Source organism: Pempheris klunzingeri, chromosome 15 (genome assembly GCF_042242105.1).
Source record: "Pempheris klunzingeri isolate RE-2024b chromosome 15, fPemKlu1.hap1, whole genome shotgun sequence".
Classification (NCBI taxonomy): Eukaryota; Metazoa; Chordata; class Actinopteri; order Acropomatiformes; family Pempheridae; genus Pempheris; species Pempheris klunzingeri.
In genome coordinates, this window is record NC_092026.1 from 21,519,224 (window position 1) to 21,535,892 (window position 16,669).

Sequence of the window (16,669 nt, forward strand, 5' to 3'; positions counted from 1 at the left end):
GCTCTGCTGAGGCCCAGCCTGTCAGTGGGATAGACCAGCAGAGAGCCGGACAAGATCAAGAGCTGCTTCCTCAAACACACTTCAGGAGTCGGGTCCATCAATCTCCCCGACTGTGACCAGTAGGGTGGCCAAGGGGCAGGCACCCCGCAGAAACTGGGGCTGGCTCAGAGGGCTGCACAGGTAGGGCCATTCATCCCTAGCAGCCAGACTAAAAATGAATAAGCTCATGACCTTCACAGTGGGGAGAAGGGGTTACACCCTGGGCAGGGAGGGGAGAAAAATCTCATTTTCATCAGCATTTCTCTGGACACCAAACAGCATTAGCCTGGGAAAATGCTGAGGCTAGGTTTGTTTTGTTCCCCAAGTTGGCATCCTGGTACAGCATGGGAATTTAGCTGGTTAATGTTGTGAGAAGGGCAATTTGTACAATATCATCAGGCATTCTCAAAGTGTTTACGAACACGTTTGAGTTTGAATGCCCACAATATAGCAGCAATATAATAATACCCATATAATATCCAAATTTAAGGTGCCACTCTGCTTCACACATGATATTAATCTGAGTTTCAGATAAATTAGCAAGATTACAATTACTTTAGAATGAGAATTAAGCTGAATAAACAAGTAGTTATAGAGCTAACCATGTGGCAGGGCAGTTTTCAGCTCTGTTTGGAGCCAACTATAAATCATATCAATTACTGTGACACACAGCTGTTCCAAATAGCAAGGTGAGTTAAAAAAAATAAAGTTTACTTAAACTTTTTATTATTCTATTGGTTCATTGATGTTATTTTTTTCTGATAGATGCAATGTTTACAAAATATGCACAGCTCTAAATGTTCCAGGTGTTCACTGTAGCATACATTACTTAGAAAAGAGACGATTTATGTCCATATGCCAAAAATCTTAATGAAGATCTATAGGTGGAAACGATGAAACACAAAGGGCTTTGTCCATTATAGAAAAATAATTGCCAAAGTAAAAATTGTGGTGATATATGTTGGGCAATTGCAAGCTGCAGTTATTTGCTTCAAGTGCATTGAGACTTTAGAGGAAACACAATAGAGCACTACTGACAATGGAGCTCTGAAGGATATTCATTGTATGCAGGGAGTGATTTTTAAAAATCTTTTTGAAACCTTGTTTCCTTGTTGTGGTTTTTTTGTAAAAGGTGAATTAGGGATGTGCAGACTCAAGAATGAACTTCACAACAACCAACTTCAACTGCTTTGCACAGTACATGGTAACTAAGCTTTCAATTTGTCAAGAAGTCTAGATTTAACGTAAAAAGACACTATTGCCCCTGCAGCACATTTCTTCTTTGAAAATAAATGGATGAATGACATGTTTGTTTCTATCTAGCTCCAGGTCACTTTCAAACCTTGGGGAAAATCTGTGTGCAATTTAGTTCATTTAGATACTGTTTGTATTTTATGCTACATAACATACACATCTACATTTGTAACCCATGAAACACTCCAAAACACCATAATGTACCATTTCACAAAAAACCCAGTGGAACTTTGTAAGTAATTGTATTTTTGCCCTCACCAGCACATTTAGTCCTGGCTCTCAGCGGGGGTCCGGGGGCACCGGTGCCTCCCTCCAGAGGTCTGGTCAGCAGAACGCTTATCTCGTACTCTGTGTCTGGGTCCAGGTGGCCGATCTTGTGTGTGGTCTTGTCTACGGGCTGCAGGTCGTACATGGTGCCAGACACAGTACGATATTCCACCTCCCTCTCAATGATTGGGCCATCGCCATTAATGGAATTGGCGTTCAGCTGGATCCATAGGTAGGTGGCGCCAACAGCAGTCAGCTGGGGTGGTGCAATAGGCACTGGGGGTTCTAGGGGACAGAAAAAGGTTTTAATTGATGTTAGATAATAACATTAAAATGGCGAAATGGTAGAAAGGCAGTACAGAAAACAATTATGTATTTTTAATTTGTGTAAAAAGCACTGAAATTCCCCTTCCAAAACAACGTGGATAAATAATTGTACCAAGAAAACCAGACGTCTGGTTCAAAATCAAAATCAATTTCTTCTTTTAAACAATCAACCACATCAGAATCCTTTTGAAGCACAAGAAGAATACCTTCATGTTTCCCAATAATTGAGGTATTTAAGAAGAGCCACGTAACAATCGATAGTTCCAGCTTGGTGGGGATGCTCATCATCAGTAGTACACTGACTAAAGTCACCCAGACCTTGGCAAGCAAATGCTGCTCCCATTGAACAATGTATTGATTTCAATCAGAGTGCCTCTATGGAAAAGCCTCTGGTAATTGACAACGTCTGTAGTTGTCATCTCTCTTGTCTGATTCAGGAGCAGGTTTAATCTCTCTGCTCACTACTGTTATTAATTGCAATTCTATTCAAAGCTAAAAACCATTGATGAGAAAGCCTAAAACACAATTCTAACGTATGTTAACTATGTTGAACATTCTTACTTGTGCAGCACAGTCGTCCTCCTACAAGTTACTTCAGTTGTCATGTGCAGATTTCATAATAACCAACAAAAATTTTTTGCAGTGAATGTCAAATATGAATGTTCTGCCTGACATATTGAGGAAAAATGTGACTCAGGCAGCTTTGCTTTTCAACCAAAAAGTTGGTGCTTATACAAAAGAGCTGCGTGTAAATTTTTTTTTACACTATTATTTGTCATGCAGGTTTGTATGTTATGCACTGCTTGTTTGATATGCCAGTTTCACTTCATCTTGTGGAGAACAAAGTCATTCTGTGCACAAATCTCTTTGACTGATCTGATGTGCATTCAAGGATTCCTGGTGGAGTTTTAGACCTCTAGTGGTGCTATGGAGCAGCACAAAATGTCTGGATCTTTCAAAGTTAGAGGCCCTCACAAAATAATCAAAAGCTACACGATGAAAACAATTTAAGTTATATTTAAATAATAGGGAATTGCAGTCTTTGGTTAACATGTCCACAGACTCTATTGTACAAATTCTGTATGTAATGAGGGTAGTGTAAGAACATCTTTTTCTCCAAGATGAATAGTTTAACACTTGGAAAATAATCAAGCCATAGGCCCTTTGAACCTTCAATGTGTCTGTTTGAAATAGAAAAACGTGTTCTGAAGACCTTGCATTTCTGACAAATCCAGACATATGTGTTCAATGATAACCTTGAAGAAGACCTCCTCTCTATTATGTCACCAATATTTGTCCAATCTTGCTTAAACCTTGTGCCATTTCTGGTTTAATGGGGCTTTTCACAAGTTATTTCACCTGTGGGATGTTTTTCAGGATTGCATTATTATATAACCAGGCAGGAGGACATTTGAGACGAAGGGTTATTAGAAACTTCTTAAGTCTTCTAAGAAACTTCTTAAGTCTTTACACTTTTATGTTCCCCTTATAACGTCACATTTGACAAAAATGCTTGTTCCAGTTACCGTTACCACATGGAGACGACAAAACCAGCCCACCTTCACTATCCCTGCATCATGACTTTCATACTTCAAACACTCCTGTCTCCTGGTGCAACTAAAAAGCTGCCATTGTCAACAAAGAGCTACGACCCACAGCCAAGGCATTGCTTAGGAATCTACCCTTGTCATGCACTACAATTGTTACACGTCCCAAAGGCCACGGTGAGTAGCTCTAATGAGCACACACATGTAACAGAATAATGCCATTAGTCGCCTGGCTGCCTCTCATGGAGTTGTCATGGCAAGGGAGACGTCTCCAGGCACATTAAGAGCAGGCTGAGGTGTCCAACAGAGAATTGGTGGCTCTTCCTAAGCAGATGGTTACCCCATGGTGACCTCCGTCGCAGGTCCCTAAACTCCCACTAATCCAAGCTTGCTATCGAACATCACCTAAAGCGAACCAGTTAATCCAGCAGGACTCTCTTGGACTTGCGTGCAGTGCACTAGTCTGCATATTAGGGCCAGACAAAAGAATGACGTGATCCAAAATCTGGCTTCAACCATTGGCTTGTTTTGATGGTCTTTAGTGGTCTGTTGTAATGTCTTGAAAGGGGTTTAAATGAGTTAAGAGGCAATATGCTCAGATTCATTTAAACAACAGAAAGCAGGCTTACCGTATAATACCAGCATGCTGTATGAAAAAAATACTGGCATTGTAATGGTGTTTGGTGCATGTAATATTTCAATACATCAAATGAGACTAAAATCAGTTTTCCAATGTTGGTTTGAGAGAACTGAGAAATCTGGTTTTCATTTAATTGTTGGGAATTTTGGCTTTTAAAGCAGATGGCATGTACAATTAAATAGGTGTATCTACTCACTAAGGAGCCAAATTAAAAGTAAGAACTTTTTAACAGAACTTAGTGAAAGTACTACTGAGAAATCTGGATAAAATATCACTCAGTCATAAAAAGTGTCATGTAGGTAGTTACCAGATTTTGGTGACACATTTGCCAACACACTCATTCTATGATAACACCTTGTAATGCACAGGACCAAATGGCCTTAAAACATCACCACGTTTCTAGCTCCTGACTCAGACATGACAAACTTGGCAACTTAACACAAAATCCAACCAACTAATATCTACTAAAGTTACGGTGCTGCACCTTATGATTATGTCGTTTTTTCTGGTATGATCGAATTAGATAACCTGTGACACTGTCACACTGTGGCATTCATGTCAAAAGGTATTAAGCAAGACCCCTTCAATCTTTCCTTCAATGCACCTTTTCTACAGAACATAGTATAGAGAACATACTCCTTTATGTACTTTAATGCTTAGATGCCACTGCTGCCATTCAATCCCATTTCCGCTGTTATCTCTTGAGACTGTTTCCGCAACAATACAACTAAGCAGCATGATGTATTATAGCAATAAGCATTTCATTTAACTTTGAAAAGTTACTGCTTCACAAGAGCATCAGCAGCTTACGGTGATGAAATAATTCCTGTAGGTGCAGTAATCCTCTGTTCAACAGCCATAGCAGACACACTGAAAATAACGGATTACCTGTGAAATACACTCAAGTGCTGGAACACTTTAAGATATTAACAACTCAATGCCCACTGTTTAAGCCTCACGAGGCAGCTCGGCAGCAGTGGGGCCCTGGAAAGGGCTTCTAAAGTGAGCTCCATGCTGGCTGGAGATGGGTGACGGCGCGCAGATGACAGTGTCGGCCATACGCGAGGGTCAGCGAGCAGCTGTTGTCATCATGTTGACCAGACAGGCAAGCGGCCTGGCGACAGCTGCCCTCCGCTACCGCAGCACCTGCTTTCGTGCCAGAACGCAGTAACACAACTGCACACTCATGAACATGCAACGAAAAACACTCACACTGGCATACACATGGACTTAATGCCGAATGACAAAGACATACTAAGAGCCAACAAAACCACTTATTTTCATTATCCATTCATGTGTCTGTTTTCCTAAATGAATTGATGGCTATAAAACATCAGAAAATTGGAACAAAAAATGCTCATCAAAATTTCCAAGAACCCAAGATGGGGACTTAACATGCAAGTTTTGCTAAACAAACCCAAAACCCAAAAGCAAAACAGCAAATCCTCACAGTTGACAAGCTAGAACCAGTGGACCAGCGCTTAATAAATAACTTTTAAATTAATCAATTCTCTGTATTGTCTTTTCATTTTCCATTGACAAACTGATTAATCATCTAATCATTTCAGCACTGCAAAACATACACAAACAGCATATACGCATATGATTGCAGACACACACACACGTCTTTCCATCCATTAGCCATTAAGCACACAGAGAGCGATAATAAGAGCTGCCACTCTGCTCTGTTGTTAGATTAGATAGACCTGAGTCTTTATAAATCCTTCTTTCATTTGCCTCTTACAAAGACCGGGCCTCTCTCGCTAAGATGCAAGAGGTCCTCATTACATTGTGCGCTCTCCTAATTGGGCTGCTGTGAGTTAAGAATTGATCTGCTCCTGATAGGAGAAGAGGCGAACACAGGAAAATGACGAGCTTGGCTGGCCGGCCTTCGATTTTTTGGTGGCTATTCTCATTAGCACTGACACGGCCGCGCCTCAGCAGCCTTGAGTTGGTAACATGGCCCAGAATACTAGCCTGGAGCTCAGCAAATGCTTTGTGGACTCCAGGTGATTCTAACCAGGCCAAGAAAGGAGCCAGCACTTGGACAGGGAGTAATTATACCCCTTTCAGAACCACTGGCCGCACTACGGGAGAGCCCATCACAAGGGGGGCATGGGAAAGGGGCTGGGCTGGGCCAATCTGTATGGTGCCCTGGAAATGCATGCAGTGCACTTCAGCATAGGCACATAAATCTGACTGGATACTGGCATGAAAGGCAGAAGTGATTATCTGGGATAATCAAGCATTCACTCTCCTCATGTTGAAGAAAAGGCAGTGTATGGTAATGAGGGGTGGGGAGTGGGGTGTGGGAGGGTGTGGGGGGTAGCCGATGTGTGACTGTAGCCGGCTCATAATCCACAGAATCGCTCCTTGGTCACTCCTCCAAAAACGAGTCGGGGAAGCGGCGAGTACACATTTAAGGAGGATTTACGACTCAGACACGTTGCTAGGAGGGTTAAGCACTTGTTTTATGACTGGTACGATAAGAGGAGATATCAGCTTTTTTATGTGTGACACTTATAACCGTGAAAATGCCTCTTTTCTCCCCGCGACGAGTTGGCTTATGTCGGAGTCGTCGAGGTGCGAAATCTCTGCAGAATTTAAAGCAGGGTGCATTACAAGATTCGATGAATGCCTAAATCTAGAGAATTACTTTATGATAAATATTTATGACAATGGCACTTTACACTTAACTGGTTTGTCTTGTGTAAAAATATATCGAGTAGCACACTGAAAGCAGCGATCAGCAAAAATATTGTCTAGTGAGTATGTGTAAGTGCGAGGATGTGCGGCTGATTGTGTTGCTGAATTTATGCACGAGTGTAGTTTTGAGTGCCTCTGGTGTGTCAGTAAATTTTCTTTGAGTACACCACTGAAACCCACTGATACACTCGGGCAGAGAGACTTTATCTCCCCTCTTCACTCCGCTGTGTCTGGGCCCAGCCATTCTCGCATGATTGACAGACCTCGATCTGGACAGCCAGGATTAAACCTATCAATCACATAAAGCTTGGAGACAAAAAAAAAAAAAAAAAGAAAGGAAAAAAAAAAAAAAATCGGGGCAGTAAATTCAATTGAGAGCACAGGGAGAAAATTGAGGTGAAGAAATATAGAAGGCCATTACCGGGCTGTAGGGCTGTAGGAAAGTGAGGCCTTGCAGGATTTAGTTTCAGACGACTCCATAAATTCATATCAAATGACTGCAAAAGTGAAATATCAGTGAGGTTACTGTAAACCCTGGTGCCTCTCGCCATTGTGATCTTTTAGTTGGAATTGTGCTCAGTCAAGGACAGCCTTTACAAGGAAAGTATTAAAGACCTCTGGATAACAAATCAACATAAAAAGCTTGTATTTTTAGTATCGCCTTAGAGGACATTTTCATCTACGAACATGCAGCATTTCCTGTTTATCTCCTGTTGACTTTGCTGGATGCATAGAGGTCATGTGGATGGAAAACATTCCTGCTGTCTGTGCTGCGTTTGTTCCGATAGGCGGTGTTTTTGTTTCCCTCTGCTTTGGGACCAATACTCACGTTTTATGGTTAGTTCTCCATAATTGGACACTCCAACCCCTTTGTCTGAGTGGACGATGCAGCGGTAGCGGCCTGAGTCGCCCTTGGTCGTGTTCTCTACATCAAAAGTGCCTATGAAGCGCCGGTTGTTCCAAGGTTTAGTGGCTTTCATTGGGGCCTCCCGTCCACCAATGCCCTGTTTGGAACAGAGACAAACACACAAGTGAGCGTCCAAAATGGAAAGGTTTATTAAGCTAAGTGGCCTGCCCTTGTGCGTTTCAGAAACTCTAGTTGTCTGTTCTCGTGCGTGTTTGTTAGTGTCCTATCATTCCCATCGGTGGCTCATAGTAGGAATACATTTATCACACAGGAATGCACGCACGCACACACACAAACACACAGTAGGCTCTCCCCAGCTGTCACCCCTCACAGCAGGCAGATGGGGGACATTTGTTCATTAGAAATATTTCTTCATTACTGTCATCGGGGGACTTCACTTAATGTTTGTTTTCCAGCTCCTGTGCTAATGAGGACGTGTTTGTTAAAATGATGGAGTACCTGGCAGAGGACCTTTACCCAGCATCATGCTCCCACTGATCACATGTGTGACAGTGTGCTTAGCAGCAGAGCCGGCAGGGTTATGTCTGCCAGATGCACTACCTTCGCTGCTCAGAACAAGGTCAATTCAAGACTGCTGTGCAGCTCAGTTGTGCCGGATATAGTACACAGTATCCACAGAGCCGACACCTATATAGGTTAAGACCATACTGCGGTGATCTGAAACAACTGTAATCCCCTGTCTCCCAGACACAGAGGCATCTGGAAATCTGGTGAGCAGATGAAACCTCAGACCCAAGGGCGCAATAAAGCAACGTGTGAATGTCATGGCTTGAATTTCTCAAATTATTTATACAGTAAATTACAAGACCCACTTGTATTTACAGATACAAAGGCTGACAAGCAGGAATCAGCTTTTGGTTCCTAAATTACAAAAGTTGTTTCCATGGTACATGACCACGTACCATGATAAGTACTGAACATTTTTCTAATACAGGGCCCATTTTTGAAAAGTTTGTTTGCATTAAGTTCAACTCCATGGTAACTGGTCATAACTTGAAAGACGCAGAATGACCCACCATTTAATATACATTGTGGTTAACCTGCTACCAAGAACTATGTTTGGGGTCTACTTTTGTGCAATTTAAAAGGACTAGCTAATCAAGAAGATCTTCTGGTGTAACTGTTTACGTCTGACCTTGTGTAATCAATGTGTAATCATGTTTAAAATAACCAAGTACTCCTGCTTCATCTTCATTTCTTTGTTACCCTCTCCCTTTTACCCAGCCAATTAATCTGATTCATTGAACAAGCATACTTGTCACAGTGTCTACAGTATTGTGATTAGTTGAGTGACGAAGACCTGGTGGTGCAACAGCAGCACTGCTGTGTTCAGTAAGATGCATTCACCTCCAGGTAGCCCAGTTCTCTGATACTGATTCCACCCTCTGATGTAGTCTTTCATCTAGGCGTAAAAATGAGTGAAAATCTCACCTGAAGCCAGAGGCGAAAATTGTCCTTTTTGTGCCCATTGACGGTGCAGTGAAAAGATGCAGTCTGTCCAGCGTTGACCTCCACTCCCTTTATAGTGAGGAAGTGAGGTGTGTTCACTATAAGAATACAAAAATGTTTTAGGCAGCTGCACAAAAAAAGTTACATAAGATTACACGCTGAGTTCAACTTCCCTCAAATGAGTTTGTACTTAGAGCTCCACGGTGGCCCACATACTTGAAACACAGGAAAATTAATCACCAGAACTGGGTGCTTAAGTAGCTGCTCAACACCTGCATCAAGACTATGCTAATCTAAGCTCCCTTGTCCACAGATGTCACTTTTACCCACTTCATATCTCTTGAGCCTAAATTTGTATGTAAAATTGGAGAACTGTGAGGAGTAGGCTTAAATGGATATTGCTCTTTATTACACTATCTGATTCCTCTGAGCTGGAGGCCAGCATCACTTTTTGAGGAACATTCCACCTAAATCCTTTAAATGACACACCAGAGGCCGACCCTGCACCTACCAAAAACCCACTTTCTGCTGTCTCTTCACTGCATCCTTTCATTGATTGAGGGGATTTTTCCACAAGCATTATTCTCTTTCTCGCCAACTGTGCTCATTATCAGTATACTCACTGACTGGGATAGTCCACAGAACGTAACTTATGTAGAACATTTTTGATTAGTACCACTATTCTGCATAGAAAAATAGGGCAATTCAGTGGAGCGACCTTGATTCGAAACATAACCAAATCTCCAAAGACTTGGCAAAAGCTAATTCTATCACTTTCATCATCAAGACTTTCACCTCTGCTTAATATTTTACAACCATGTCTTTGAACTACACCTACTTCGTAACTTTGTCCTGTCAATACATCCCGTGCCAAAAAAGACAAATCTATTTTTCTCATCGCTTATGTCGCCTTTAACGATGGAAGGAGAGGCAGACCACCCGGTGGCATAACCTTTGTGCTGGATATTCCACATGGTCGTATAAATAGAAAATGAATTGGCTGTGGTCCAGTGAGGAGTCGCTCTGATCACTTTGCTTATCACTCAAAGAAACCCAATTGCCACTGAGTGACTTATTGATCCACTCACACTTTTACGCATTTAAACATCGATCACATCACACAGCCTCATTGATTTACTCATATACATTTATATGCAACACCTATCGCTATATAAATCCATCTTATTGACATAACATTTGTAGGAATTCAGCTGCTTTCAAATGGTTACCAGGTCATTAGCGCCTAACAATCAGAGCCTTATACGTCAGCTATGAGGGCTACAGCAAAGTATAAATCAATTGATGAAAACTCATGTGGTATTGATTTAGACTTAGGCCGTAGAGTGTGAAAACCTCTTAGTATAAACTTTAGGAGTGCCATATGGACTAACATGACTCTCAGTACTCAAAAGCATAGCAATGAGGAATCCTGAAGAGCACTCGTCCTTGTACTCCCACGGCACCAGCTTATTCAAACAGCCGAAAAAGAAAAATTCTAAATATGCTAGTGATTGCATGTTCATTAGCTTGGCAGCACACTCTGAAGTGCTTGTACTTGTATTCAGCAAGGATAGCAGAACTCCGAACATCTGAGAGATGAGATGCTTTACTGAGTATACTTAAGGGAGGAGAAATATAGTGGAATCACAAGCACAAGCAGCAGCAGCACACTGTATAGAGGTATTTGTTTTTCGTCCCCCTTTTTTGCACTATTTCTCCCATCTCTCAAAGGCTATTTAACACAGCCACTCCAACATGAAATCCTGAGCACACTTCAGCATGTCAACTGTGTGCTCATAAATCTTCAGGGAGCAGGAAGGAGGGAGGTTTACACTTTGGATCGACTGTAGTATACTCTGAAGGCCTTTTGTTTGACTGGGGGGCCTTGAATAGAACAATGATACAGGTATTTGGGAGGGTGTCATGGAAAGGACAATGACTCTTTGATGATATTCTTTATGGTGAAGGGAAAAAGGACTTACTGCACTGGTGGCCCTGGACCACGACGTCTTTGATGGCCAGCAAGCCACGCTGCCCTGAGGTTACGGCTTCAAACACAATCTGAGGAGGAGAGAGGAGACTCATAACACCAATGATAAATGGGCACATGTCTTCAAATGGCACTTGAGTGAGGCTGCCCGTGTGCACAGAGAAGTCCAGCTCCTGCTAATATGATCTGCTCTTAGCTGGGCTGCAGCTGGTCACACAGCTGCAGGCCACTGACATTATTTCCACAATATGTCACCGTCGATAGGTGTTATGACACGCAAGTGTTAAATTAAGTTTGAGCCTCCAGACGATTAGTACACAGTCTGTGACGAGCACATATTGTATGGGGGTAGAATAGAATGCTTATGGGGCAAATTAATTCAGAAAAATTCAAATTTCACTTATCACTATTTAATCATTTGATTTTTGATTGCAATATTTTTGCACTTACCCCAAAACAATGTAGGTTGACTGGAATTTTGTTTGTGGGTTGAGAAATGATATTAAGAACATTAAATTGTAACAGAATGGGAAAAATAGAAATGCCTCAGCGGATACACATTTTCTTAATGTGTAAATCTGTTGCTAGGAAACATCTTTAGCACTGTCATATCATAAGGAATCAAATATGTAAACAGGAAGTCACTGTAGCATCACAAGCTGTGACATACAGTAACTTCCAAATATAACAGTTTTAGGAGGCCAAATGCTACATTTTCCTGGCAATCGACCTTATTCGATTTATGCAAACATTGGGGAAATTTCTGAGTTTTTTCAGAGAGGTATTTATGTAAAATATATGATACAGTCTAAAAGTAACTGGGTGTAAATATTTAGTAACAATTAATGTTATCTCTATGAAAGAATGAGTTTGTGTGGTGCAACCTGTTTTCAATTTGTGATGTGTTAATCTTCACTTGGCAAAAACTTATAACTAGGCTAAACTTAAACCAAGGAGCAGCTTGTGCAAGTGGCGACTGGTTACTTTAGACAGTCAACAGCCTCAAGGTATGCTATTTTGACTAGGGTAGAAATACCCTGAACCTCAAACCCTGAAGAAATGAAAACTCAGAATGAATGCATATCATTGAAGGTGAGTGTGAACATTTTTTTTTTTTTTTTTTTCATAATTTCAGTGAAAAAACCCTCAATTGCAAATTCAAAGAGCACCTCTTCCATGAGAAGGGGCTGCTGAAGCACTTCACAGTTGCTCTGTGTCTAGTATTACTTGGTTGACATGTTTGTTGCTATCTCTGACAACAGAAAATGTTAAATCAAGTACAACTGTGCAGCGTAGGACTAACATGACCCTATTTTAAGGGCCAAGTTCTCTGGCAAAACAAATGGGCCTAAGCCCTGACAGAGGGTGTGTTCCAGCAGAATGTCAGAGTTATGTACTCGCTGGTCTGCAGTGTGATAAAAAGGGAAACAGAATGCTAGTCCCTTCCCAAAGGCAGGGTGTGGTGCAGAGACCCATTACACCACCCACACTCAGACTTCACATGTTTTACATGCCATCATACCCTAAATATAAGCATATATCTTCCAGTGAATGGTATATATTAGTGGATATGTCCCGTATATGGTGTCACCCAGAAACTTGTGTCCTGCTAATTGTAGCTAGACTGCACACACATACATCTCTAAGATTCCTTTTGTAGACTAGGAATGTGGAGGCGGAGATAGTTACCATTGTCATCTGGGAGGCAGGATGCCTTCAGATAAGGCTGTCTAATTATAAATTTCTTTTTTTGTCTCATGAAATATGAAAGTGAATGTCTTGGGTGCCAATTATGGCCTCATTACAGGCTAATTTAAAGGAAATTAAAAGGCCAACCACTCCATATATCGCCACCAGACAAATGAACTAGCCCCCACTCTCTAATTGAAATCCTTTGTTTGTGCAACAGACATCAGTCAGCCTGCCTAATAGCTGTGATATAATTGATTCCAACATCAATGATAGTGCAGTGCATAATTGGGCCTGACCCACAGAGTGAAAATATTCACATGGGACGAAAGCTGTTGATGTCACAGGAAAGTTCACCATTCTCATTTGTCAGACGGGCAGACCGTGAACCCAACATTCAATGTCCACGTCACCACACTGGCTATATCCCTAAGGGACTTGGCTAAGTACTACATTACAGCAGGATTGATTAGCTCTGGCATAGATTCTACTGTATTGAAATCAAGATAAATGAGGACATTTAGGTTTTTCTCTCTCATTGGTGCACTACTGCATATTAGGATAAATAATGGGTGTTCATCTTAAGCATAAAAGTACATATTTTGAGTAGTTTGTACAAAACATACTGTGATTGTACGTTACATTTTCCTGAAAATTACAGTTTTACAGAGTTTAGTCTTAGAAATGCATGACAAGCTCAATTAAAAGTTTTGAGGATGACCTGACAGTAGAGTAATTATCAAAGGCTGAAAGGCTTGTGATGACTGAAAGCCTTACCGGTAATTAAAAAATAATTTCCAAGTATCAGGTGGCTTCCCTTTGACAATTGCGTAGGTTACTATGCAATTAAAGATACCTATAATTAGTGCCATGTTGTTAATTAGTGGCAATTTTAAGGATTGGTCTCTCTTTTCAAGACTAAGATTAGTGGTAAGATCATTAGCATCCTCGCATGTTGCCAGTTTGGGTCTGGAACAATTACAAACAGAGACAGGCCTTCCACTGGGGTTTGAAAGGCAACAGATGCTGGGAATTTCCCTGAACACAAGCAGCAAGAATAATATGTCATTTTGGGCCTAAACGCTCACCCTACGTGCAGAGCGTTGCTGAAACACACCCCGAACAGCATGTCAAAATGGTCAACCCTCACTGAACTTCACTCAGAATTCACAAGTTGTAGATTAGTTTGTCATATTGAAGGAGCAACTGAAGTTAAAAGTGTCTCAACTTCACAAATCTGAGCAAAAGTGTTTTTTTATTTCTTCATTTCAAAACAGAGTCAGTGGTGGTTGGCTCTTGTGTCAGACTCGCGGTCGGCATTTCTTTTTAGTCAAAATGTCTGCATGTAGGATGAATCCAAACACAACAAGCGGAGTCTCTACTACACATAGACTCCTTCAATCTTTAAGTGTCTCGAGGCAGACTAAAAACATCTGACCATTGCATCATTATGCCACACAAGGGTCACTATCCTGTCAACAGTGAGCAGTGACTATTAGTGGTAACTGCAGCAGATTCTGTCCTTCTCAACTGTTGCCTTCCTGCCCTTCTCTCTTCCTTTTGTATGTGCCTCTCATTAAGGCTCCTATCTTACATTCAGCAGTGAGAAGCTCAGCGGTGTCCCTTGTTAACTAAGTTATCAGGGTGGCTATGATGAGCAGGCAGGAGGACTCCCCTCAGCGCCACTGTGGACCACCTCTGCCAGGCCATAATGAAATAATTCACCAAGAGACCATCTCCCATTGGGAGGTTAAGGGGTCTCTCTGCATCAATTAACATTTGGTGGACTTGTGGAACAAGCCCGGCAAGACTAATAGCCAGGCAAGTGTGAAATCACCTTGCCCGGGCCGGCAGTCATGTGCACTGGTAAGTGAAAATGAGTTTTCAGAATTGGAAAAAGAGAACTGACTCAGATGGAACAGGGAGAGAACAGATTACCATGGATACCGAGGTAGCCCCAGAAATCAATAATCTTGGGTGTTTTGAATGGGCCATTGTGTGATTGTTTGGACCTTCTCAAATAATAAATTTGTCTTGCTCCACCCAGTGAAAAGGCTTTAATGACTCTGGCTTCACTATAAAGGCTGCTTACAATGAGCAACCTAGTTTTGTGATGAGACATCATGCAAGAAGGAGCTGGATTCAGACGTCCTCACCTGGTAGAAGTTGGGCCAGTAGGTGCTGATGGCCAGCTCCATCTGCCCCCAGGAGCGAGTGGCTGGACCCGACACGTTCCAAACAGGCATCCCCATGGGACTGTTGTTTTCTTTGATATAGACATTTAAGTGACCTGGGTGGCTATTGTCTCTGCCTCCTATGTAATAGTGGAAGGTAACACAGTGGGTGTCATTTTCCCGCAGCTGTGGTGTCAGCAGTAAGGCCTTCTGCCCTGCAAAGCGTCCCGATGTGTTCACCATCATGAAGGCTGAACCTGCAACGAGAACAACAGTTTTATTTCATGTGCTGAGCAAATTTTATCCAACCAGCAATCAAAAGGTATCAGATAAACTGATGTATTATATGTGCTTTGAAATGTCATGCAATAATAATTATCATGTACGTACTGTAAATCCCTCTAGAGTACCAACATGATAGTATGCTTAAATACACTACAAGAAGTTTTTTAACAATATTATTTTAAAGGAAGTGTAAGTACTATAGTTTATTACCTGCATATGCCTGCAAAATAATGACATTCACACCAACTTCGGCAGTGCTTTGCATTTAGCGTTAATTAGCAAATTCTAGCGTGCAAACAAAAGACACTAAAATAGTGAACTATCAAAATATTTTACTTGCAGCATGTTCACATTGTCACTGTGAGCATGTCAGAATGCAGATGTTAGAGTTTCATTCAAAGCTCCCCTGTATGTCAAAGAGCTGCTAGCACGGATGTAGACTCTTATTCTTGTTATTGTACACTAAAGGCAACACATGGTGGTGTATAACAAGCATCAAAACACTTGTACTTCTCACGGTGTTGACACTCTCATTTGACACCCGCATTGTATTTAACACCCACTGATTTTCCAAAAGAGGCAAGGAAAGGAAAGTTTATTTGTAAAGCACCTTTCAACAAGAAGACAAAAGACCCCCGAATGACAAAAGTTTTTCTAAACTCTGTGATTATGTTTGGAAACTTGACTCCGAGTTTCAAGTCCTCAACAGTGAGAGCAGAATAACAAATTCATGTAATACATCTCTAAAGTGAGATGCCAAAGACAAATGTTGTATTCTAGGAGAACAAAATACTTTTATAAGTTACATAAGACCTGCAACAACTCATACATTTGGTAGAAATATGATGGCTACCTCGATGTTTATGATCCTGTCTTATTCCAGGCAACAGAGCAACATAACATGGATCTACTGGTGTTAAGAGGCAGGTAGTTATTAGCATAACCTCTCCTAGACAAGAATCAGATTATTATAAGCAATCAAGTCCTGAGGTTTAACAGTAACTAAATAAAAGGTCTTATCTTATAAGAGCATGCAGTAAGCAGGTAAATGACTCTTCCCAATTAGCACTGAGAATTGTAGCATGTGACCCTCTATGAGAAAAGACTCCCATTTTCTCTCTAATCATTATCATTCATCAAAACACAAAGACAAAAAAGACAAATCATGCAAATGCTGGATGATTGAGAAAAGTGTTTTTCCCTCAATGACAGAGAGACGGGAAATGATGAGAAATCAATAAGTTAAAATCTATTTGCCAACCAAGCCCCATTTAGATTTTATCGCTTTGGTTCAATATTAAAGGTTAATCTAATTCTCTCTCCTCTTGCCAATAAAACACAAGTGAGAATTATTATATTGGCAAACTCTCAAGG

General features: G+C 41.3%; 1 protein-coding gene across 1 annotated transcript in view; it reads right to left on the reverse strand.

The window, feature by feature from the left end:
• LOC139214775 (receptor-type tyrosine-protein phosphatase mu-like) overlaps positions 1–16,669 on the reverse strand; it is a 143,774-nt gene that overhangs the window by 81,800 nt on the left and 45,305 nt on the right. Inside the window, exons 3-7 of the mRNA XM_070845697.1 lie at positions 14,993–15,267; positions 11,140–11,218; positions 9,140–9,255; positions 7,610–7,784; positions 1,552–1,845 (exon numbers count right to left, since the gene is read on the reverse strand). Of these exons, the coding sequence (XP_070701798.1) occupies positions 1,552–1,845; positions 7,610–7,784; positions 9,140–9,255; positions 11,140–11,218; positions 14,993–15,267 (939 nt within the window). The remainder of the gene's footprint in view (positions 1–1,551; positions 1,846–7,609; positions 7,785–9,139; positions 9,256–11,139; positions 11,219–14,992; positions 15,268–16,669) is intronic.